A 25,318-nucleotide genomic window follows, 5' to 3' on the forward strand; every position below is an offset into this window, starting at 1 on the left:
TATACACATATATATATACACATACATATCGCTTTTCTTATGGTATATGTATACTTATATAAATATTTTATGTATATATCTATACATAAATACACTTATATAAAATTCATAGCCTCTCACAATGCAGTATTTGGAACCAGATGTTAGTTATATAGTTTACTGAAAACACAAAGTTTTAAAGGAACACCACTCTTCCCAAACTCTTACCACATTCTCACCAGTACTAATCACTGAAATTACAGTATTAAAATAAGCAGTTTTTCACCTATTGGAAAGGTTTCTAATTGTCTCTTGAACATCACCAAATTGATAAAGAGATTGGGAATGGCTTATGGTTTTTTGAGGAAAAGGAAATGGGTTTTAAATTTTTAGGTAGAGTTACTGGGATCTGGATTTTCCTCCCTTGTCAAAAACAATGGCCCTGATATAGAATAGCCAAGGAAATGAATTCTCAAACTCTGCCTTGCTTCTAAATACAAGCTATGGTGTATTAGGTATCACCTGTGGCTATCCTCAGGTATAGGTTATTATCCCTAACCTGCTTTTTCACTCTTTATTTTCTTCATAGCTCCGAGAGCTCATTTTGAAGAAATAATGGATGAACCTTCCCACTTGGTCAAACCTTTGGAGCTGAGCCAGCACTCCCGATTCATAATTGGTTCCGTGTCTGAAGATAACTCAGAAGATGAGATCAGCAACCTGGTGAAGCTGGATCTGCTGGAAGAGAAGGAAGGTTCTCTGTCACCAGCTTCTGTCAGCTCAGATACACTCCCTGATTTGGGGATCTCTAGCCTACAGGATGGCTTGGCCTTACATGTGAGGTGAGAGAGAAGTTTAATGTTTTACTTATTTAATCTGTTGTATTGGTTTCATTGAATTTGTTCTGAAAAGAGCAAGAATAATTTTAGCCAAGATTGCTTCACTTTTTCCTATGCCATTGGTCTTAAAGCTTTGATGAATAAGTGAAAAATGATGTATTTTGCCTGGAGTACAGTTTTTGAAAGTGTCTTTCCCTAAGTGTTCTCTCAGCCTTTCTGGTTCTTTCTACATACTAAGTCTTTTACTGAAATCTAGAGAGGGAAAGTTTGAGGAATTTCAGTTTTTCTACTGCTTTGACAACCATCGTTGTAACTATGTTGATGATTGATAGGACTTTGGCAAGGGTGGGCAAATTTGTAGTAATCTTTTTTTGAACGGCTTCAGCATGTCAGGAAGTTATACTTTATTTCTGTCAGGACCAGTAACCAATAAAGAGCTATGGTAGAAACAAGAGGTTGTTAATAGAGCTTTCCTTTTTCTCTAGAAACACAATTCTCTATATGTAATTGAGAATGTCAGTAAATAGTAACACTGTTGTATTCTTTGTTGTTGTTTGACCTGTGTGTGATATCCTAACCTTTGGTCATTTGCTTTGCATTTCTTGTATTAAAGGTTACGGATTAGTGGTTCTTGGTTGTCACTGTACAAACAAGGGGAGCCTTAAGAAATGAACCCCATCACCACAGATTCTGATTCATTTGCTAATGGCTTGGCTTGGAGCTGGGGCAGTTTTTTTAAAGTCCTCTAGGTAATTCTAATATAGAGCCAGGATTTAGATTATAGGTGTAACCTAGATAAACATAAGTTAGGGTGGTATTGCTGCTGTTATTATCTTGGTGCTTCTGTTATTAGTGGATCATAAAATAATTCAGTTTCATTTTAAATATTCAAGATACAGACTCTATCTAATGAAAGCCCATACTGGCTCTGGCTGAGTGTCCTGCCTTGTGATTATTCTGGAGTTTGGGGGGCTTTGCTTCTGAAAGATGAGATGGTATAAGTGGTTGCTCCCTTTTAACTCTTGGGACGTTGGAGGAAAAGAGTTAAGCAAGTCAACTATGTTTTACTTCACAGATTCCTAGGACTGCAGTGAACCAGAGTGATAATTTAGCCTAATTCCTTTATTGAAATAAATGAGAAAACTGTGGCCTAAAGAGGGAAAATAATTTGCCTAAAGACGAATAGCCTGAAAACTGGAATTCAAAGACAGGTGCCCCAATTCCATTTCAGTAACTTGTCTACTCTACTTCCCTGACTAAACAAGTGTCTAAACTATATATCTAACTAGTTCAGACAAAATTGGTTTTAAGGAGTTAATAAATGAAGTATTAAAGTCATGCCCACATAACAATGGATTTCAGGTAAAGTTATAATGTAGCTGAAAAATTTCAGTCACCAGTGACTCAACACATTATACAAATACTTTTAATTGTGTTACAGTTGACTATAGTCTTCAGTGCAGTAACATGTTGTACAGGTTTGTAGCCTAGGAGCTTTATGGGAACAGAATTTGTCACCCTAAAATATGTCTGTTTGGCATAAAGATTATTTTAGGCTGGTTAATTTTAAGAAATAGCAGACATGGGAGAAGCTCTGAAAACCAACTAGTCACCCCTTGTACATAAAAAGATGTTTATATTTGTAAGAGTGTCTCCCTCTCTGTACAGGGAAGCAGAGGATGCCTTCATCTCTGGAAACTCTAGACTTAAATCTGCATAGCATCCTTACCCTTGTTTACTGTGCCTTTTTTTTTTGGTAACCTGTCTTAACTGACTCCCCCCAGCATCTTTTGTCTTCAGTTGAAGATAGAATTGAATGTGGTGGCTTGAGCCATTTTGGCGAGTTTCTCAGTTTTCCTGGGTCTTTCTCGTGTATATAGGAGGTATACATGTTATTAAACTTTTGTTTGTTTTTCTCCCATTAATCTGTCTTTTATTACAGGGGTTTCTCAGCCAGGAAGGGTAGAGGGAAAATTATTTTTTCTCCCGTGCAGAACAATAAGCTATACCATATAGCCTAGATGTGTAGGAGGCTATACCATCCAGTGTAAGTGCACTCTGTAATGTTTGCACAACAATGAAATTGCCTGACGCTGCATTTCTCAGTCTGTATCTCTATCCTTAAGGGTAGAGCAGGGCTATATAGCTAATCTCTGGGAATAGAGGGCAGTATTGAGTGGCAGACAAGGAGGGGGGTAGGTCTTTATTTTTATGTAAACATTTTTTATTGAGTGGCCTGTACAGGTCACTTAATGGTTGACCTGAAGGCTAATACTGGTGGTGGTATCTTCCCCCTCAGGATCATCTGTAAACGTGTTGGGGTTGTGCCTGGTGGGACCACTTGCATTTATTTATAAATATAAATATAAATATTCTAAACCTTCTAAACCTTCTGCATTGTACTAGATAACCCCACACCACCAGGAATTGTTCTCAGAATGTCACAGTCTCCTGTTGAGAAAGATTGGGTCAAATCTAAATCCTTAGAGACACACCTTGAAACATTTTTCTAATGTGAGACTATATGAAACAGAATATCATTTGTTGGATTTGGAAATTGTGAGTTTGGCAGTGGTAAGATAAATACCATTATAGGAAACTCAGATAATGATTTTTTTAAAAAAGATTTTATGTGTTCATTTTTAGAGAGAGGGGAAAGGAAGGAGAAAGAAAGGGAGAGAAACATCAGTGTGTGAGAGAAACATCGATTGGTTGCCTCTCACAGCCCCCAACTGGGGACCTGGCCTGCAGCCCAGGCATGTGCCCTGATGAAATTGAACCAGTGACCTTTCAGTTCACAGGCCAGCGCTCAAGCCACTGAACCACTACCAGCTAGGGCCAGATAATGATATTATTATAAGGCAGTGTGTATTTGCCTAGTCGTTGCCAATTCATTCTTAAAGTGGATGGCTCTTATTGCAAAGACTGTGTTGTCAGTGATATGCACACCTGAGAATTTGTTTGCAGGCCACACTGTTGCAAAACTCATTCTCATAGCTTGTGGAGGAACTATGGGTTGAAGTGCGGTCAGCAACCTGGGAAGGAGACAGTGTGAATTCCCACTTCTCAGTTAACTAATATTTCGGAATAGAACAAGGTTTCTTCATTGATCCATTTCTTAAGTCACTTGTAAATATGGTGTTGTTGGGGATAATTTAAATTGAGTCAAATTTATTTGATATTGGAGAGAATGCTACTCTGACACCTGACAGTAATTAGGTATGTGACCACACCAATTCATGGTACCTCTTTGGATTCATTTTTCTCATCTATAAAAATGAGTATATTGGTTCAGATACTCGTTTTCACTCTTTGAACCTAATGTTAAGTAGAGACTGGTTTAGTTTTCTGAGTGAATAGCCTAATCTTTCACAGGTGATTAAAGGGACACCTAGAGGTTGATATATCAGCTAGGTTGATATATTCCTGAACCTCATTATTGTTTAATTGAACATTTGAAAAGAAAGACCATTTAAGACTAAGTATGGGCATATTGATTTTGATAACTAATGTATGATTTGGTGGCATATAATAGAGCCTTTTAGTTGTATGGATATTGACATTTTCTCTGCTCCTTATGGGATGCCACTTGAGGTCAGATTGTTCTACATACCTACTATGCAGTCTAAATCCAAGATCACTCTATGCTATCAACCAAAGATTGTAGTCAGTTTTGTCAACTAGCATGCAGAATTCCTGGTTGAGGTCCAGTTGGAATCACTTTAGTCTCACAGTTGGATATTTTACCTCTTAAGGTATATGATTTCTTTAAACCTTTTTTAATCCTATAATTCATGTTGTAGTATTTGAAACTCCATCTCAGTTTTCTCTTAAACTTCTTAAAATATACACTTATAATATCAAGTGGCCAACATTTTATGCTTAGTAAGCATGTTTGGTTAATGACTTCATTTGAAAACAATTTGTAATTGCTGTTATTTGTACATGCATAAATATAAAATTTTCTGTCTTGGGGATTTAAGACAAGTAGTTGCTACTTTGGAAGGAGAGAGTGATTAAGTTCATTCAGAAAGAGCTCCTTGAAGGTGAGTTCTACCCCTATGTCCTTTCTGGTATAGAAAGAAAAGTACTTTACGATATTTCCTAAAATTCATGGTCATAAAAAAAATCATGTGAGACCTTCATCCATAGGAAATAATGGTGATGAGGTGAGATTCTGAGAGAATGTGGAAGTGGCTTTAAGCTTCTGCTCCCGTTGGGTCAAGAGGGAAGTTAAAGGGACAAGAGTAGTGACATGATTTGATCAGAAACTATAAAAAGCAAAGCTTTTTAGTGTTAACTGTGTATGTTTGTGTTTGACCTGGAAAAAAAACAAGGGCTCTCTTTCCTTTTTGGTGTCTCACTTTAAACATCTGAGTTTGAAGTTATTTTACTTAAATCTAGTGATGGAGATAAAATTAAATAATAGTTGCAAAAGCTTTTGGAAAAGGAAAATGCACCATACTAGTGTATTCTATTATTTATTATGGAGGAGTCCTTTTGTGAGGTAAAATCTTTTGACTGGAAAAACCTCTTTAAGTCTTTTGCAAATTAGAGCTTAAAACTTGGAAGTTTAGATTTGAAAAGCTTTTGATTACAGCAAACATATTCTGTCAATGTTATAATTCAAATGTTGATGTAAGAAATGTCCAAACCTGTAGAGAATTTTTGTGTTTATTTGAACCAAAACTGATGACAGTTGCTAGGAAGCAATATTCAGAAATGCTCCAATGAATGACAGTTTCACAGTTGTGTTTTTTAAATGCATTTGAAATTAAGGAGGGAAGTAAGAAAGATTACAGGAGGGTGGGAGGAAGTGATGGTTGTGGAGGATTGGATTCAAAGATCCTTAAGAAGAATGTGTGCTTTCTTGAGGGTGATTGCGTTTATTTCAAAGGTGTATTAACTTAGATGCACAGAGACAGTGGACAGGGCTTGCTTAAGGCAAAGACAGACCTTTTACTAAGAAAGTTATAAGCCTGGGGCATGACTATCCCACCATGACCTGTGCAGTTAGGATTTATGATCGGATCACCCAGAGGGATTACTTTCCATAGAACCTTTTTTTTTTGCCCTCAAGAATAACCATTTCTGAGAGAACAGGAAATTTCATTTCCCCATTCAGTCTTTTGGCTGCTCTCTTTCAAGCTCTAATCGGGGAAATCAATAATAAAACTTACTTTAGTTTTGAGTTTGTATTTTGGTTGGCCTCTAAGAGTGTTATTATGTTTTGACTTCCCTAGCATTTCTCATTTAACCTCTTTGAGCTTTCTCCCCCCAGCAGCTCCTCGAATGCTACTCTCAATGTTCTTTCCTTGATATTCTGAGGTTTCCAGTTGCTATGGTGCCTCAGAAGTGAGTAGACAGAGCAGGACATTATGAGATCTGCAACTTGGTACTCTTTTGCTGAGGACAATAGTTTTTTCTATTTTCTACTCATTCCTTTCCATTCAGAAAACAGAAGCTGTCTGTGAATGTGTAGGTATTACATTCTCCACAGTTTATTCTATAGATCTACCTAATGTTAGAAATGAAATTATGAATGTTTTAAGTAGGGCTCAGGATAATGTTTATGTGATGCATTCATTTCCCCCTTTTTTCTTCCTGTTAACATAAATTTACAAGTGAAGTTTGCATTTACTGCCTAAATTAAAAAAAAAGTATTAGATGTATAAAAAAGTTGGAGATCCAAAAAGTATAAATAAAGAAATAAAACAATCTAGAATACAATCATTCATTGATAACTGCTGTTAATATTTGATATGTATCCTTTTAGTGTTTTTTACCCATTAAGGGTAAATTTCACTAAAGAATACATATATAGATGATATTATAGTGAACATAAAGCTCTTTTTCCTGCTTTTTTTCACATAACATTTTCTCATGCCTTTAAAAATCTTTTATAAACTTAATTTTTTAATTTAGTTTTTTATTTTGAAATAATTTTAGAAGAATTGACAAATATAACATAAAGAGTTCCTGTATATCCTTCATTCAATTTTCCCTAATGCTAATGTTTTCCCTAATCACAGTACATTTATCTAGAATTGTCAGATTTAGCAAATAAAAGTATAGGGCTCCCAATTAATTTTGAATTTCAGATAAACAGTGAATGATTTTAATATAAAAAATTAAATATTGCCAGTATTGTATGAGGCATACTTATACAAAAATATATGATTGTCTAAACTCATATATTTGCCTGTATACTTGAAACTTAATTATTGGTCTTCTGCAAAGCTTATTAGCTTCAGTCCTCTTTTCTTCTTATGCTAGTCTCTCTCCCTTGACCTGTCTTTATTAATGTGAACATCCATAGCAACATTATTCATAATAGCCATAAAGTGGAAACAAAACAACAGGCATTAACTGATGAATGGATAAACAAAAGGTGTTTTATTCATATAATGGAAAATTATTTGGCCATAAAAAGAAATGAAGTATAGATATATACTGCAACATCGAAAGCATCATGGTAAGTAAAAGAAGCCAGTCATAAAAGACCACATGTTATATGATTTTCATTTATATGAAATATTCAGAATAGGCAAATCTGTAAAGACAGAAAGTAGATTAGTTGTTGCCTAGGACTGGGGAGGAGTTTGGGAGAAATAGGGAGTGTCTACTACTGGATATGAACTGAAAATGTTCTAAAACTGATTGTGATGATGGTTCACAGCTATGTGAATACAATAAAAAAAAAAAACACCCATTGAATTCTGTACTTTAAATGGCTGAAATAAATGATATGTGAATTGTAGCTCAATAAAGTTTAAAAATTTTTAAAGATGAGTGTAGCAAGGTCAGAGGCTGTAAGACCCATATACAAAAATCAGTTATATTTCTATACACTAGGTAGCAATGAACAAGCAAGTAATGAAATTAATTTCATTCACAGTGGCATCAAAAAGTGTAAAATACTTAGGAATAAATTTAACAAAAAAGTGTAAGTCTTGCACATTAAAAATTATACGACATTGGTGAATGAAATTAAAGAGCTAAATATAGGGTGGGGCAAAAGTATAGTTGTGAATATGCCAAACAATTTATTCTTGTATTATTTATTAATTATTGTGCTATTTTCCATACAAACAACTCTATTCCTACTTTTGCCCCATCCTGTAAGAGGAGAGACAGTCTGTGTTCAGGGTTTGGAAAACTCAATATTGTCAAGATGGCGATTTCCCCTAAATGTATAAATTCACAATCCATTTAAAAATCAGCAGGCTTTTTTTTTTTTTTTTTTTTTTTATCTTTCTAGAATTTAGTAACTTGATCCTAAAATTTACATGGAAACCTGAAGGATTTAGAATAGACAATTTTAGAAAAGGACAGCAAAGTTGGAAGAGATATACTCCCCTGATTTCAAAACCTAGATATCAAAGCCATAGTTATCCAGGCCCTGTGACATTGTTGCAAGAATAGGCATATACATCAGTGGATCAGAATTTAGAGTCCACAACTAAACATTGTTTTATATATGGTCATTGATTTTCAAAAGAGATACAACCTTGATTCAAGATTCATCTGCTTGGAAAAGCCCCAGCGTTAAGACAATTTCTTACAGTGTGTGCTGCAGTATAACTCAGACTGTACTGCAATCAAGCCAGCCAATGCATCACTGCCTGCTGGATAAACTGCTACGTCATTCTTGGTGCTTGGCATGTTACAATGCTGGGATCAGTGTGGGCTTCTAGTTGGATTTTGTGCCAGGTATGTGTCTCCTTCGGACACTGTATGGTAGACTGTAATGGGATGCTTTGAATTTGGAGAAATGAATGTGTGGCTTTTTATTTCTTGTGTTCTAATATTACAAAAGGATTGTAAGCAGCATCCATAAAAGATTAGAAACTCTAGCTTTGTTTTTGGACCTGGGTGTGCTGTGTTAGTGTTTAATTGTTTTAGAAAGATCCCTTTGATGAAAGAAAGCTCAAACTCTATTACCGAGTGTGCCTCTTTGGTATATTTTTCTGTTATAATCGAGTGCAAAATAGCCTGCGTTAGTCTATATTCAGTGCTTTATTTGGTTTTTGAATGTTCAATTTATGTAATAAAGGCAGACAGTGATTCTCTTTCAGAAACTGCCTGCATCTGGAAACAGATGTATATAAAACTGAGCTGCTTCTACATCTGTGGTCACTGTAATTGTTCTGAACAAAGGCCTCGGTGCTCTATTTTGAGACATGTTATTCTGAAGAGACATAAAGATAGGAGGGAGCTTCTGTGGCAGCTTGGTTCTTTGAAGGAGAAAGTATACTTGGCTAACTTTGTCAGACATTGGCATAATATAGAAGGAATGATACAAAGTGGTACAGACCAGAAAACAACCCAAGACATCCATTTTCTGTTGTGGCTGGTGGTCATGCTGAGTGTCTTGAGTAAGTCTTCAACTTGGGTCACCTGAATGTCTGAAGACAGATTTGTCTTTATCATTTTATCTTCAGTTTCACTGTTTATCTTCTATCTGGGCTCCAGGTCACTTGTGCACTTCTGGTTTGGACGGTTTTTCTAGAACATTAATAGGTTTTCAGCATAGTTGGCATCAGATTATTAACTATTTCTACCCAGCATTTTGGGGGGAGTTTTTCTATTGTGCCTATAAATCAGGTTAGATGCGATACTGGTGAATTATACCGTTCCTGAGGTCTTGGGTCAGGAAGTTGTGATTCTATAGATTCTAGCTCTTAGAGTCTTTTCCCCCATTTCAAGGCAGCAATATCATGAGGATCTGCTTAATTAAAAGCTAAAACATGACTATGTTGTATAACATTAAGCCACTATTTATTTAAGTGATCTGTCCATCTGTGACAAATATGCTTTCATAACAATAGATGTGTCCCAGGCAGGGTTTTCCAGGCAGGGTTTTTCTTCCCTGCTTAAATTGGCTTAGACCTTTGTGTCTAAAATATTTGTCTATGCTCAATTTTTCTTTCAAGGATTTTATCCACATCTCTATATCCCATTTGTACCAGCACCATTCTTATTCTCAGGTCTTAGTGAATAAAACCTTAGATTTCATTATTTTTAAAAAGGTTTTGGGGGGGGGGGGTGGGGGCTGGTGGTGGTGGTGTGTGTGCGCGCGCCACTATTCTGACCTGAAAATTAGAACTGTGGCTCCCACTATATACAGAGTTCCCCATTAGTGACATGCTTTGTCCTTTGTGTTGTTTTTTTTTAACCGCCTGGCCTGCTTTCCCTCCTGTTTCAGTCTGATATTCAGTATTATTTGTTTTGATTGGGTCTTAGAAATTACTTACCTAGGTTGTGCTCTCTTCCTCCCTCTGGATTTCCTGACCCCATTATTTTCTTGGCTTAGTTGTCCTTGTAAACTTGGTCTTCTTTTTTGCCCTGGCTCTCCCTGTCATGTGCTCCTGGCAGTCAGGAGAGACTGTGGAGCTTTTCTCTGGTGTCTGTCAGAAGAAAGTGACCCTTGTTGAAACATGTTTGCTGTGGCTTAGTACTTAGAGTACTAAGATCTATTTTCTAGTTAAACAGGCTTTTATATTTCTCCCCGCCTCCTCAATCCTCTAGGGAAAGCAGCTAATTCTAAGTGTTAGGTAAGTGTAGGGGGATATTTCAAAAAGGAGTAAAGGAGGGGAAATATGGAAATTGGGGACAAAGTGGACAAAAAAACTGTCGTTTGAGGCCATCAGGAATACTGTGGTCTGACTGAAGCAAGGCCAAAAAGTAGGCAGAAGGCACAGTATCTCTTGTCCTCCTGGGTTTTAAGCACCTGCAACAGGAGGACGAGCTGCGGCTTGTGTTTACAAGGCTGAAATCTGAAGAAAAAGCTTCCATTCCTTTGTCATCGTGATATGGAGGGTTCTGCAGAGGAAAATAAGGAGATGAGATATTACATGCTTCAAAGGTAAGTTTTAGGGTCCCATGTTTAGGCAATACATATCTTTAAAAAACAGTAAGGCATTGCAGTTAAGCTCTGGAACTTATGGGAAATTTGATTTGATAATTTTTTGTATCTCTAAGAAACTTTTTTTTTTTTCAAGGAAAGGAATAAAAATTCTCATATTTGACTCTGGATTTCTCAACCTTTTTTTAACATTCAGAATTTGAACCAAAGATACCTGAGCCCATGTGTGATAATTGTGGTTATGTTGAAAACAAGCACCCCTGTGCAGACCTTGCCATGCTATTATTTCGTTAAGGGATCTCACTCAGTCTGTGCCAAATTTGCGCACCTGCTTTGGCTGGTTTTTCAACTATCATGAAGGTAGATATTGCTACTGTGTAGTGTGTAAAGTCAAAGGTAGTTTAAAACTTTTTTAGAATGTGTCTCTGGGGCTACGGAAGGTACCTGCTGCAATTGTCCTGGCACATGACCCTTAGAAGCCAGACTGGAGTTGTTAGGGGTGCCAAGCTCACTTGCCCTGGCATCTTCCTCATTCCTGCAGAGAGCTCAGGCTGAGGAGGAAATGAGTCAGGCCTCCTTGGCCTTCTTCAGGCCTCTTGCAGGTCTGTTCCTTTTCAGCAGAGGACTGACATAAAACACCTGAATGACTTGCTTGATAGCAGTACCTAAAGGTCCCTCTATTTTCTCTGTCTGTTTGCTTGCCTTTGCAATCTTGAGAGGATTTTTAAAAAATTACATGAAAATTAAACTGGATTTCGGCAAATACAAAAAACACTGAGTCAGTAAAGCTAGTCTTTAACAATTATCCTTTTCCTTTTCATTTGACCTCTTCTGAAACTTCACTGAGAGTCACATAAGTAAAATGCAACTAATTTTATATATATATTTATATATAAATAAAAGCATACATTATATATTAATATATAATCAAAATGATTTACATGTGTATATATAGCAAACATTTATATATGTAAAACAGGCATATATGTACCTATATATAAAGAGACATACCCATATATTTTTTTATATATATTATATACAACTCCAAGTTTTATTTTGTTTTTCTGTTGTTAAATACAACGGATGATCTGTCCATTTTTTCCAAGAACACATTCCTCCTGGAGCAGTTTGTCTTCCAGTTTGAGCAGTCATCTAGGGAATTCTGTCCTCATCTGTGCTGGACCCCCCCTGTTTCTTGTACCCCTCATCTCCCTTTTTCTTGGCTTACTCTGTCCTTTTAGAAGATAACATTCTTTAATAGCTTCCCAAGAAAAGGTAGGTGAGAGGTGAAGATTTTGAGATTCGTTGTATTTCTAAGCTACTGACTAAATCTTACCACCATTTCCTTTTCCACCTTAATTTTATCAATATAGACTTGGCTTCCCTTTTTATCTTGTACTCAAGCAGGTCCTTATTAGTTCTAGGTTTATATCTTCTCTATTTCTTCCCTCCCTCCCTAAATAACAGAATGCTGATCTTTGAGGAGTGTGTGTGTTTAACTTTAGGTATATAGAATTATACACCTAAATACTTTGCAGAATTTTCTGTGTTTTCTGTGTAAATGATCATATCATTCCCAAATAATGACAGTTCCTCCTTGCAATCCTAATGCCTCTAACTTTTTTTCCCTCATTTTATTACATGTGTTAGGAAATCTAACACAGTTTTTTACATTTTATGGATTTTCTAAAACCATCTTTGTATACCTGGGACAAACTCAACTTGGTCATGGTGTAACATATTTTTTACTAATAGTTGCTCATCCTGGCACTAATACCCTACTATTTAGATTATTTTGTTTAGGAATTTTGCATTTGTAGTCATAAACAAAACAGACCTGAATTTTTAACTTTATGTAACATCTTTGTCTGGTTTTTCATCATCAGTGTTCTCTAGTTGGGGCGTTTTACTTCTTTTTCTGTGGTCTGGAAGTTTGGTAGACTACTGGCATTGAAAGTTTGATAGAACTTGTCTTTAACCTGGACCTGGTATCATCTCCTCCTCCTCCTCCTCCTAATCCTCCTCCTCCTAATCCTCCTCCTCCTCCTCCTCCTCCTCCTCCTCCCCCCCTCCTCCTCCTCTTCCTCCTCCTCCTCATTTTATTTAGAGAGAGGGGAAGGGAGGGAGAAAGAGAGGGAGAAAAACATTGATATGAGAGAGAAACATTGATTGACTGCCTCTCATGTGTGCTCCAACTGGGAGATCAAACCCACAACCAGGCATGTGCCCTGACTGGGAATCGAACCAGCAACCTTTCATTTTGTAGAACAGTGCCCAGCCAACTGAACCACACTGGTCAGGGCTGGGCCTGATATTTTCTTTGTGGGACGATTTTAATCATACTCTTTTATTTTGAAAAGTTAAACTGCTGCCGTGTCAAGGTTAGAGTGCAGAAGAAAGGAAGGAAAGTTAAAAATAGAAGAAAATAGCTGTCTATTAAACAGTGTATGAAAGACCTTATTCATGTCCATTATCTCATTTAATCTTCAAAACACCCATTCAGAGGGTCTATCAAGGTCCAGTCAAGGAGAGAGAAACTGCATTAGGTATTATAATAAACAGGGCATTCAATAATGAGAATGGTTACTTGGGCGTTAGAAGAATAAAAGAACCAAAAGAGATGCTGAGGTAACCCAGAGCTAATACCTATAGAAAGCAGTTGCTACCCCTAGGCCTGGGAGAACAAAAAGGAAGAGGTAGGAGCTTGGAGGAAGGCCCTGGGGGCTGGTGCTTGGAGCATGAGGAGAAAGCTTTGAGTGGCTGATGCTCAGATACCTGAGGAGGAGACCTGGCCTGACAGGTGATTTAGGCCCAGACAGAGTAGCCCAGAGAAGGAGTGAGCATGATAGGGCAGTACTGACTGCCAAAGAGCCACAACCTGCTGATCCTGGTACCTCTAAGGGAAGAAGGCATCAGTATTCCTCCTAGGAATGTCAGAAGATGCTAGAAGCTAGAGTTAACTCTCTGTTACTGTGGAGCAATGCTGGTAATAGCTGGAAAACACAAAAAAAGTCTCTCTCTCTCTCTTTTTTTTTTTTTTTTACCCCCTACCTTCCCATTGGCAGAACTGAACAATTTGGCAGAGGCTTAGTCCTATTTTAACAGAGGAGAGCATAAAAGAGTGGGCTTGGAGCTGAGAGACAATAGGTGAACATGTAGAACAGTGAATACTCTGAATATTTTACAAAGAGAAACCTAAAGCTGAGCCGGGTTAAATTATTTGCTAAAGCTCATTGGAGCTATTAAACAGATAGGGATTTTAAACACAGGTTTGTGCTGTTTCAGCTAACAACTGTATTTCATCTAATCTAAAACACCATTGATTGTTAGAGGCACTGTATGGTCTGTTCCACTGAGGAGGAAAAAATAGTACTGCCAATTAAATAAACCATACAGTCAGTTGTAAGATAGAAACCAATTTAGAGATTTAAAAAAAATTGTGTGGCATCTTAAAATTGATGAAATATGATATATTATGCTGCCTTGTAAAGAATTTGGTTTTGGAGTTACTGATTTTTGAAACACAGGATACACAAATAAAACATTTAGTAAGCAATTAATAGCTAATAAGAAAGATGGAGGGTAGAGATACAGAGGTGAAGGTCATCCATAGACCAGAATCATGATCCAGAAACAGGCTTGCTAATTGTGTGTTTAGCTTTAACAGCTCAGTTTATTATTTATACTGTCTCATTTCATTCCAACCTTTGCCTGTCTCTTAATACTATTTTTTATTATTCAGGAACAGTTATTTTTTTTCTTAAATTTCTGCAAGCAAACATTTCCCCCCTTTCTTTTATTTAAAAAAGTATGTGGTCTGCCAGCATGCTGTCTATACAAGGGTGCAGCTGGAAGTGCTGTTAGATAGTATGGCAGTGAAAAGCAGGTCTCTAGGGGAGATAGATGGTGTGAAGAAATTCTCTTGATAAACTTTTCATGATTTCTCTATTTTAATAGGTCCAGCATGTCTGGCTTGCACCTAGTAAAACAAGGTCGAGACCGAAAGAAAATAGACTCACAGAGAGATTTCACTGTAGCTTCTCCGGCAGAATTCGTTACTCGTTTTGGGGGGAATAAAGTAATTGAGAAGGTAAGTTATAACTTGCTAAATTGTTTTTCCAAAGCACATGAGATTAATGCCTAAATTTATTGTCTAGATGTGCTCAAAACTGATATTTAGACTTCTAGAACCCTTTACTCTTTATGTGAAATTACCCTTTCTACCTCCCTAGCATCCTATTAAATGATTTTACTATTTTCTGTAATATGTATTAACCACTGACAATTTAGTCACTGCTAATTAAGATGATGAAGCAGTACTCATCAAGTTCTTTTTAAAAGATCTGGTAGTTTTACAGGGTTGGGCTGCACTGATCCCAGGGGCTCTGAGAAATCGATTAGCTTGTGGCCTGGTGGGGGGGAGATAATGTCATGGCACTGGATTTAGAGATAAGGGAGTAGAGAGTTTCAGAACAGAAAGTTTAAAGAGTTTGATACACTGCGACTTAACTGGCTTCTACCAAGTATTTGAGATGTTTAGAGGGAATATACCACATGAAATACCTGAAGAGATTTCAAGTATTTTTAAATGTTACAAGTAACTCTGTGTCACTTTTTATCTAAACCATGTCAGAGCTGAGAGGATGACTTGGTTGAAATAGTTTACAGTGATTAAAAGATTAAAGGAAGGGGACCTACATTCCCACTCCTAGAAGTATTGCTTCAGAGATGTCTTTCTGTTAGTCTTCCAGTAAAGAAAGGGTATTTGTCTCCTACCCTGTGTTATCCTTGGAGACATGATTCCCAGACAGGTAAAGAGCTGAGAGTTTTGCTTACAGAGTAGTCTTAGGGTCATTGATTTTTCTACTCTTTTTCTTGTGACCATTCTTTCTAAAGCAGTCTCTACAATTCTAAGGTGTTTTGGGTTGAGCATTTTGGAGAGAGGTGGTGGTTGGTACCAGAGTTCTTACACACATTCAGGGTTCTGTGCCTTGTTTTACTACAATGGAGAGTAGTGCATGACACTGCACTGTTTAGTCTTTCTCCATTCCTTATTTGATAATACATCATCTCTCTGAAGTTTGTTTCCTTCTGTTCCTTAGTAATTGGTGTGGTAGAGTAATTCAAAAACTCACAAGATTTGAGTAATTGTGCTTTTTTTCCTTCAAGAAGTGAAGTTAGAAAGGAGTAAGGTTGAGTGGGCATGTATTAAAGTGTTTCCTTAGCTAACATTTTGAAATATCCTTTGATCATGTGGGAGCTAGTTTCTAACTGCCCAGACTAACAATACAAATTCCTATTGAAAATCTGGCTTTTCAGAGAAAGATAGATGTACAAAAATTGTCTCTCTTCTTTTCCTCTATCATTGCTTGCCTTTTCTACTTTTCTTTCCAATTCCCATCCCCCCACTCTCCCAGGTTCTTATTGCAAACAACGGCATTGCAGCAGTGAAATGCATGCGGTCTATCCGTCGGTGGTCTTATGAGATGTTTAGAAATGAACGTGCAATCCGATTTGTTGTCATGGTCACACCTGAGGATCTTAAAGCCAATGCAGGTGAGCTATTGCCAATAAGAAAGCATCACCTTTGAGCATAAAACATTGAATAACTCAGCATTTAAGTAGGAGAATGGTAATTTAGGAGGATTCCCAAACTGATGGCTTTTCAGTAAAATCCTTTTAAAAGGATTTCTCTTTTAAAACGTGTTAATAATAGCCTTGGCTGGATAACTCACTTGGTTAGAGCATCGTCCTGATACACCAAGGTTGTGGGTTTGATACCTGGTCAGGGCACATACAAGAATCAACCAACGAATGCATAAATAAGTGAAACAGCAAATCAATGTCTGTCTCTCAAATTAATCAATAAAAATAATTATTAAAAAGTGTTAATAATAGGCATATACAAGTGATTGTGCTATATTTAACCTCGACACAGACTCCTGTGTTTTAAGTAAATATAGGTAGAAATTTAATGCAAGTATTGATTTGGTTTTTTAGGTTTATGCCTTTTAAGAGTCAAGTATTTGCTAAGCCACATATTTTAGTATATTTAAGTGGAAAGGTTTGGAAGGAAGTACTGTTTCCCTTATGAGTAAGAGTGCATTTTTTCCTCTTTTCCTGAGGGAGAGACCTCTTGGGACCCAAGTGGGTTTCACTCCACAAGCTCTTCTGCACATTCTCTATACTCGGTAGGTCCTCCAGCTGAGAGCTGTAGATAAAGACTTTTGGGATAGCTGAGACGTTGTGGTTTTCTTCTTCATACTTTTTATCACTAAAACATAATCTCTAAGGTAGAGTGCCCACAGATAACATTAGGGTTTTATTTATTTTTATTTTTTTTAATTTTAGAAATTTTTTTAAAATTTATTTTTAGATCACGGAAGGGAAGGAGAAAGAGAGGGACAGAAACATTAATGTGTGAGATATACATCAATCATTTGCCTTTCACACACCCCAAATGGGGACCTGGCCTACAACCCAGGCATGTGCCCTGACTGGGAATCCGACTGGCAACTTTTCAGTTCACAGGCTGGCACTCAATATACTGAGCCACACCAGCCAGGGCAATATCTGGCTCTCTCTATATTGAGACAATGATGTTAAAACTGTGCCTAGAGAGTAATGGTTATTATGTTATCTTATTTAGAAATGGAAAAGGCACCAATTTATTGGAAAGCAGATATTGTGTAAAATCATTTAGACTGACTCTTTAACATCTCTGAGTCACAATTTTTATATCTGTAAAAGAATGATCATAATTTCTAGTCCATTGGACTTTTTTTTAATAAAGTTGAAATCATCTGTAATAAATGTAAACTACCTTTCATTATTTTCTTTTCTTTGTCTCTTTCTACCTGATACTTCTATTAATTCATTTATTCATTCAGTGAACATGGGGACTCACGGTTGGATAAGATGTGATCTTGCTCTAGGAAACAAATAATTTTAATACATTGCTATAATAGAAATATGCACAAGGTACTCTGAGAACACAGAAGTGGCACATCTTAACTCTACCCTCTGCTCTTGGGAGCAGGGTTAAGGGAAAGCTTTCTGAAGAGGTTATATATGCCTATCCAAAACAGTGAGAATGAATGAAGCAATTGGGGAGAAGACAAAAGTGTTCCAGGCAGAAAAAACAGTATATATGCAAATGTTTGAAGGTGTGACACAGTTTTCTGGGAATTATAAGTGCCTCGTTAAAGTAAAAAATTGATCTAGTATTTGTCAAAGACACCTTGTCCTCAAAGACATAGACTTTTATCTTTTTAGGTATGTGTGTGTGTGCGTGTGCACGTGCCTGCACACATGTTGAATATTAAAGGATTTGCATTTTAAATGGATTAATTGTTTTTAATGATTCAAAAGGTGAAGAGTATAATGAACCCCTTTTTGTCTACCTATCATCCAGAATCAACAAGTATCAACTCACGGCCAGTCTTATTTCATCTATGCTTTTACCTCCTCCGTCTTCCATACACAATTTTTGAAATAAATGCTAGACTTGATTTTATCTGTAAATATTTTAGTATGTGTCTCTTAAAGCTAGATACATTTTTAAAAACATGAATAATGAGATAAATGATTCAGGTAGCATCTTGGAAGATCCATTTGTGAAAGGCTATAGTAGAGAATATGACAAGGCTGAGAATAGAGAAGAAAGGGATGGATTAGAGAGATTTAGGAAGTAAAACTGACAAGATTTGGTGGTTGAGGGAAGAGTTAATGATTATTGTTGGGTTTCTAATTTGGTTGACTAGACAGATGCTAGTACCATCAAGTAGGGCAAGATAATAGATAATGTATCTATTACCTATTATAGATACATTATAAGGACTTATACAAAAAGAAAGTATAAGGGGAGACAGATGAAATTTGGAGTACTTATGGCACAAGCAAGTTCTATAAATCCTACACAAAATTGAATATATCCTTTCAAAACTTAGAAAATAGTAACAGAGATTAAGAGTATACATTATCAGCAAATATGTGGTATTTAACACTGCTCCCTGAAAGAACAGATAGAAAATGAAGAGAAAAGGACTAAGGATGACATTTTGTAGAAGACTAGGATTTAGGGATAGACTCAGAAAGATAGGCTCATAAATGATGCTGAAAAGAAATGGTAAGAGAGAGGAAGCAGAAGAGAAAAGCATAAAGGAAAACAAAAAGAAAGAATTTTAATAGAGAAGGGTCAAATGTGTCAGCAGGCCAATAAAGTAAGAATAGAAACCTGTCCAATAATTATGAAATCATTGGCATTTGCAAGAATAGCTTCAGTAGAATAATATGAGCATAAAAACCAATATAGGATTTTAAGGCGTGAGTGGGAAGTGACATGGAGATAGCCAGTGTGGACAAGCTTTTTAGGAATTTGATGAGAAGGGAAGAAGGAGAGAGATAAGTAAAGAGAAATTCAGGGTCAAGGAAGGATTTTAATTTTTCAGAACGAAAAGAGACTGGGGAATGTTCGTGGTCTGAGAGGAAAGAGCCAAAGAGGGAGAGGAATATAGGTACACAAGGGACCTAGAGGAGATGGAAGGGGGTGGGATCAAGAGCCTACGTGGACAAAAGTATGCCTATCTTTTATCCAAAAAATTCTGTTTTCTGAGATATAGTCTGAGGAACAAAAATCAGTAATATGGGTAAATATATTTGTCTAAGGATGTTCATTGTTAAAATAATGAGAAACTGGGAATAACTTAAGTGTTTAACATCAGTGGATTAGTTAAATAAAATGTGCTATACCAATTCTATGAAATACCATGCAGCCATTAAAAAACATATTGTGTAATAATATTTATTGGTCTGAGAATATATTCTTATTTATCTATTACTGTGTAACACTATCACCACAAACTTAGAAGCCTGAAACAATAGACATTTATTATCTCACAGTGTCTGTGGGTCAGGGCACAGCCTAGCTGGGTTTTCGGCTTCAGGTTATCACAGAGCTTCAGTCAGTTGTGGGTTAGGGTTGGAGTCTCATGTGAGGCTCAACATTGGATAGATCTGCTTTCAAGCTCACATGGTTGTTGGCATCGTTCAGTTTTCTGTGGGCTCTCAGACCAGGGACCTGAATGTTTAACTTTAACTGGTTGTTGACTAGAGACTACTCTCAGCTTCTTGTCAGGTGGGCCATCCCAAAATGACTGCCTTCTACTGCAAAGCCTGCAAGGGAAAGTATAAGATCAGTTAGATTCCTATGTAATATTATCATGGAAATGACATCTCCTTATGTTTGCCATTAATTTTGGCCAGAAGCAAGTCACTCCCCAGGAGAGAGGATTACTTAAAGTATGACTACCTGGAGACTGGGGTCGTAGGTACAGGCACCTTAGTGTCTGTTCATCACAATTTCTAAGAAAAACGTTGGCCATAAGGAGATTGACAGCATGATATAAGAATAGGGAAGGATGCCCTGGCTGGTGTGGCTCAGTGGATTGAGCGCTGGCGTGCAAACCAAAGGGTCACCAGTTCGACTCCCAGTCAGGGCATATGTCTGGGTTGCAGGCCAGATCCCCAGTGAGGGGCATGTGAGAAGCAACCACACTTTGATGTTTTTCTCCATCTCTTTCTCCCTCCCTCCCCTGTCTAAAAATAAATAAAATCTTTTAAAAAATAAAAAAAGTTAATAAGAACCTGTGAGCTTAGAATTAAATTAAAAAAAGATACTGAAATAAGTACATTGTGTATAGTCAGGGAAAAAAAAGATATAATAACATACCAAAATAGCAATACTAATTATCTGTGGAGGTGGAATTTTGGGGTCTTTTTATTTCTATTTGTGTCTTCGCTTTTTACAGCTTTTAAACTTAGAGTTCATACAATTGTACACTTTCTTTAAAACTATTTAAAAAATAGAACTCTAGAAAGGATTATAATATTGATACCAGTGGTACTGAATTGAGTTAATATCTTGGATGAAAATTTTTATTTTTTCATTTTGCTCTAAACTTTGTATTATGTTAAGTATTTTAATATCTTTATTGAGTATAATTTTTAAAAGATTTTTTTTAATTTTAGAGAGAGGGGAAGGGAGGGAGAGAGGGAAAGATCAATGTGTGCTTTCCCCTCACACATCCCCTCCTGGGGACATGGCCCCGCAACCCAGGCATGTGCCCTGACTGGGAATCGAACCAGCAACCCTTTGGTTCGCAGGCCGACACTCAATCCACTGAGCCACACCAGTAAGGGCTTCTTTATTGAGTATCATTTATTTACCAAAAAAATTTACCCCTTTAAAAATATACTATAAAGTGTATTAAACTTAACATATATAGGACTGTTGAGTGTTAAATGAAATAATGTAAATATAAAGTGCTTATTAGTGCTGTCTCTACATATTATAGCTGCTCTGCTACAGTGGCTGCCAGAATAGAAGAGAGAGACAGCAGGTGACAAAACTGAAGGGAATACTAAGGGAAAAGAAAGTAAGGGGGGGAAAGAAGGTATCTTTTTAAAGTGTCTTTCAAATACCTATTATTTCCGACATTCTAGGTAAACCCTTTTCAAACACCTTGGAGACTACTGTATCTAGCCTTTCCTGTTTAGTCAGCCTACAAACCCTCGAGCCTCACTGCTCTGTCCCCATTCTGTCCTAGCTCTACCTCAGGAAAAAGGTTTTCTCAGAAAATAGTGCAACTTTAAAGATAAAGAATATCAGGACTAGAGTCTTTTCCTAGAATAGAATAATTGCACATGGGGCTCTAAGTGACAGACACATTATTTTTGATATAGGGATAATAAAGAAAGGTTACACAGTGAAATGTTTGAGAACTACTGTTTTAGTATAAGAGTTTCCTAAATATGAGATTAGTGCATATTAGTGCCTGTGACTTAATAAGGTCAGAGCCTTCAAATTACCCCATTAATGCAGTTTGTCTTGTGGTTACCTATGAAGGTCCTTTACATAGTTTTGCTCTGCTGTTATATCTCAGAAAATAAAGCATGTGTTCTTTATTATTTTGCTTGCATTTTCAGAGTACATTAAGATGGCAGATCACTATGTGCCAGTGCCAGGAGGACCAAACAACAACAACTATGCAAATGTGGAATTAATTCTTGATATTGCTAAAAGGATCCCAGTACAAGTAAGAGATGCCAGTGTGTTCTTTAAAACCAAATTTATGTGTTCATTGCAGCATTATTTAAGATAGCCAAGATATGTAAGCAGCCTAAGTGTTCATCAATAGACAAATGGGTAAAGAAGATGTGGTACAAATATATTATGGAATATTCCTGAGCTATAAAAATAGAATGAAATTTTGCCATTTTTGACAACATGGATGTACCTAGAGGGTATTATACCAAGTGAAATAAGTCAGGCAGAGAAGCACAAATACTATATGATTTCACTTATATGTAGAATCAGAACAAACCAAACAAACTCACAGATACAGAGGTCATTTTGATGGTTGTCAGATGGGAGGGGGGTTGGAGATGGGTGAAAAATTAGAAGAGATTAAGATGTACAAATTGCCAATTATAAAAATAGTCATAGGGATATAAAGTACAGCATAAGGAATATAGTCAGTAATATTGTAATAACTGTGTATGGTGTCAGGTGGGTACTAGACCAGTCGAGTGATCACTTCCTAACTTACATAAATGTCTAATCACTCTGTTGTACACCTGTAACTAATATAATATTGTATGTCAGCTGTAATTGAACTTTTTAAAATTTGACAAAGGGAAAAAAAGAGTAAGTTTTCATTTTAAAGATACTAAAATTCAGCATGATAGTTCATATATGAATTAATATTTACACTTGCCAAAGAAAACTATTGCATCTCATAATTTGCAGTGCTTCACTGTTTTAATAAACACAAAATCTGCAAGTGGTCACAGAAGAAAAACCCCAACATATTTAACCATTTTACAATTAGGCATATGGAGATATCCAAAGATGTTTTAATTTTACAGAAAAGATCTTTGTTGAAAATTGATAAATGCCTTTATGTGGAATATAACAGACAGGGAAAGATGAAAAGATGCATTTAATCAAAATAAAGTAAACCTAATACAAATAGGAGGTTTGTAAAGGATTTTTCAGAGACTATTTCTTCTATCCATTTCACCTTCAAACCAAAAGTTACCTATTAAGTTTAGGGTAAGTGTCTTAAAGCCCCCCCACAAAAAAAAGTTTGAGATTTGTGTCACAGTTTAACCACTACATATAAAGGTTGAGTTGTGTGGCCAAAGTAATTGAATCTGAAAGAAAACCACTATTTCTAGCAAAGGAGCAACAAGACGAGCTGGACCTCAATATCAATTTAAACTTGGTTTTGACCTCTTCAGAGGTTTTGTCACAATGGACTGTGTACTGTTTTGTAGAGCTTGCCAAGAATTAGGCATAGAAGCTGAAATAGGTATTTGGCTGCTCTAGAGCTATTTTACTTCATGGAGTAGGGCCCAGTCTTGGTAGAGAACAATGCAGTTTATCATGTTTTTTAAAAAATATGAATTTTAAGAATGAACTGTATTGTGTTCCCTTTTAGGCAGTATGGGCTGGCTGGGGTCATGCTTCTGAGAATCCCAAGCTACCAGAACTTCTTTTGAAAAATGGCATCGCCTTCATGGGTAAGCCTTTCTGGAATACTGTTCCTGTCTTTCTGTTTCTCTGCCAATTTTGCCCATATTCCACTCTGTATTCTGCTTTTCTGTTTAACATTCTCTTATTTTCATCAGTCACCAACTCAGAGTAACCTCTGTATTATTTTTTTTCCTTCCTCATTTCTTATGCCCTGCTTATGTGTCTATATTTTGATTGTGTTTTCTGTCCCCAGGTTCTTTTCCATGAGATATGGAGGAGGCTCTGATTTCCAAAACACTGGCTTTTAAAAACTTTGCCATTAACCTAAGAAAACATGTGGAAAACATATTTTTATATAGCAAAGATAATTGAATACTTAGGATACCCTGGCACTGTGCCCTTAAATGTGAGTCAACACCTTCACATTTAAGCATATAGGTTAAGTTCCTGTAAGTGAGAGCTCTGTCTTCTGTCTTCTCTGCTCTCCTGTAGCAGAGAGAGAAATAGAGGTTACTTGGCGCAAAGTGTTTCTATCTCTATCTCAGAGACCTTCCACAATGATGATTATGCTTTGAAAACCCTATTAAAGTTAAACCTTCCTTTTCAGTTCCCCTAAGGCCAAGGAAGGTATAATATTTATATTTTAGACTTGAACCCTGAAACTTTATAGTCCTTAATTAGGATATTGGTAAAAAAAAAAAAAATGATTTTGTTAATCTGGTAAAGTTGAACATGAAGAATGATAAAGTGAAAGATTTGTCAGGAATTTATTTTAGCATGTATTTACATATATACTGAACTCTCACTGTGTACTAAAAGCCTACTACATTAGGTTCTATAAAGGGTACAAAGAAGAGTTAAAACATAGTACTCCCCATAATCAAGGTTATGATCTCCATGATTTGTAGGGGAGACAAGAAAAATACAAAAATGATCACATGGAAGACAAAATACATGTGACAGAAATGAGGCCAAATGTTGTTTTGTTTTTAGGTCCTCCAAGCCAAGCCATGTGGGCTTTGGGGGATAAGATTGCATCTTCCATAGTGGCTCAAACTGCAGGTATCCCAACTCTTCCCTGGAGTGGCAGTGGTAAGAAACGATTTCTTGTTTGCATCTTGAGGTGCAGAAAAGTTCAGTAGGGTATTTGGGACTGTAGGTTATTTAAGTTTATTTAAAATGTTGAGATACTTGATAAGACATAGAATCCAGGTTGATTAATGGTATCTTGTATTTCCAAGCTTAATTAATACACCTGTGATTGTATCATGTCTTCGGAATATAAATTTTGTACCTGGTACACAGATGCTAAATTGTGATTTAAGTGATCTTGGGATTTAATTTAGAGAAACTCTGAAAAAACTCATAGTTCTCTGGGTTTGGATCTACTCTGAGAAGACTAGAATCCTTCTCAGAGATGGACTTCCTAGGCAGAATTAGGCCTTTGAACTGGCCTGGGAAGTGACCTGGATCACTAAGAAAACCTAAAACCCGCCTCTTAAATATTTGTCTGCCAGTATTTTTTAAAAAGATTTTATTTATTTATTTATTTACTTACTTACTTATTTGAGTGAGGGGTAGCGTGGGGGGAAAAGAGAGGGAGAGAAACATTGATTGGTTGCCTCTCACATGTGCCCCAGCGGGGCATTAGGCCTGCAACCCAGGCATGTGCCCTGACTGGGAATAGAACCAGTGACCTTTTCCTTTGTGGGATGATGCCTGAACCTACTGAGCCACAGCAGACCAGGCTGCCGGTATTTTTTTTTTTTTAATGTCAGTCCACAATGTATTGATGATTTGCTTTGCCTGTTTAATACCACTTAACTTCTCAGTTGCCTTTGATGTAGAAAATGAGGTCAATAGTCAACCTTTCTTCCAGGCATGCAAAATGATAAATTTTTAAAAAAAGATTAATTCTTGACAAATTCTTCAAAGAGTGTCATGTGAATTATTATAGCTGATAATAGTATGAACTTCCCATTTTTTTTGTACTCACAGCTGGCAGACATACTCTGAAATCTTCCAAATGGGAGTGACCATTGTCTTCAGGTTGAACAGATTTGAACTCTCGTTACTCAAGCTCTCCAGGGGGAT

The 25,318-nt window shown here is 36.6% G+C and overlaps 1 protein-coding gene across 2 annotated transcripts in view; it reads left to right on the plus strand.

Annotated features, from left to right (window-relative positions):
• Positions 1-25,318, plus strand: part of ACACA (acetyl-CoA carboxylase alpha) — a 219,182-nt gene that overhangs the window by 9,974 nt on the left and 183,890 nt on the right. For both annotated transcript variants that reach the window (XM_054574834.1, XM_054574835.1), the window contains exons 3-8: positions 569-821; positions 14,644-14,776; positions 16,104-16,242; positions 21,673-21,782; positions 23,190-23,271; positions 24,218-24,316. In XM_054574834.1, the coding sequence (XP_054430809.1) occupies positions 595-821; positions 14,644-14,776; positions 16,104-16,242; positions 21,673-21,782; positions 23,190-23,271; positions 24,218-24,316 (790 nt within the window). In that variant the 5' untranslated portion in view covers positions 569-594. The remainder of the gene's footprint in view (positions 1-568; positions 822-14,643; positions 14,777-16,103; positions 16,243-21,672; positions 21,783-23,189; positions 23,272-24,217; positions 24,317-25,318) is intronic.

This window comes from Pteronotus mesoamericanus, unplaced genomic scaffold (genome assembly GCF_021234165.1).
Source record: "Pteronotus mesoamericanus isolate MK-2021 breed Mesoamerican mustached bat unplaced genomic scaffold, CSHL_Meso_final contig_269, whole genome shotgun sequence".
In the NCBI taxonomy this organism is placed as follows: Eukaryota; Metazoa; Chordata; class Mammalia; order Chiroptera; family Mormoopidae; genus Pteronotus; species Pteronotus mesoamericanus.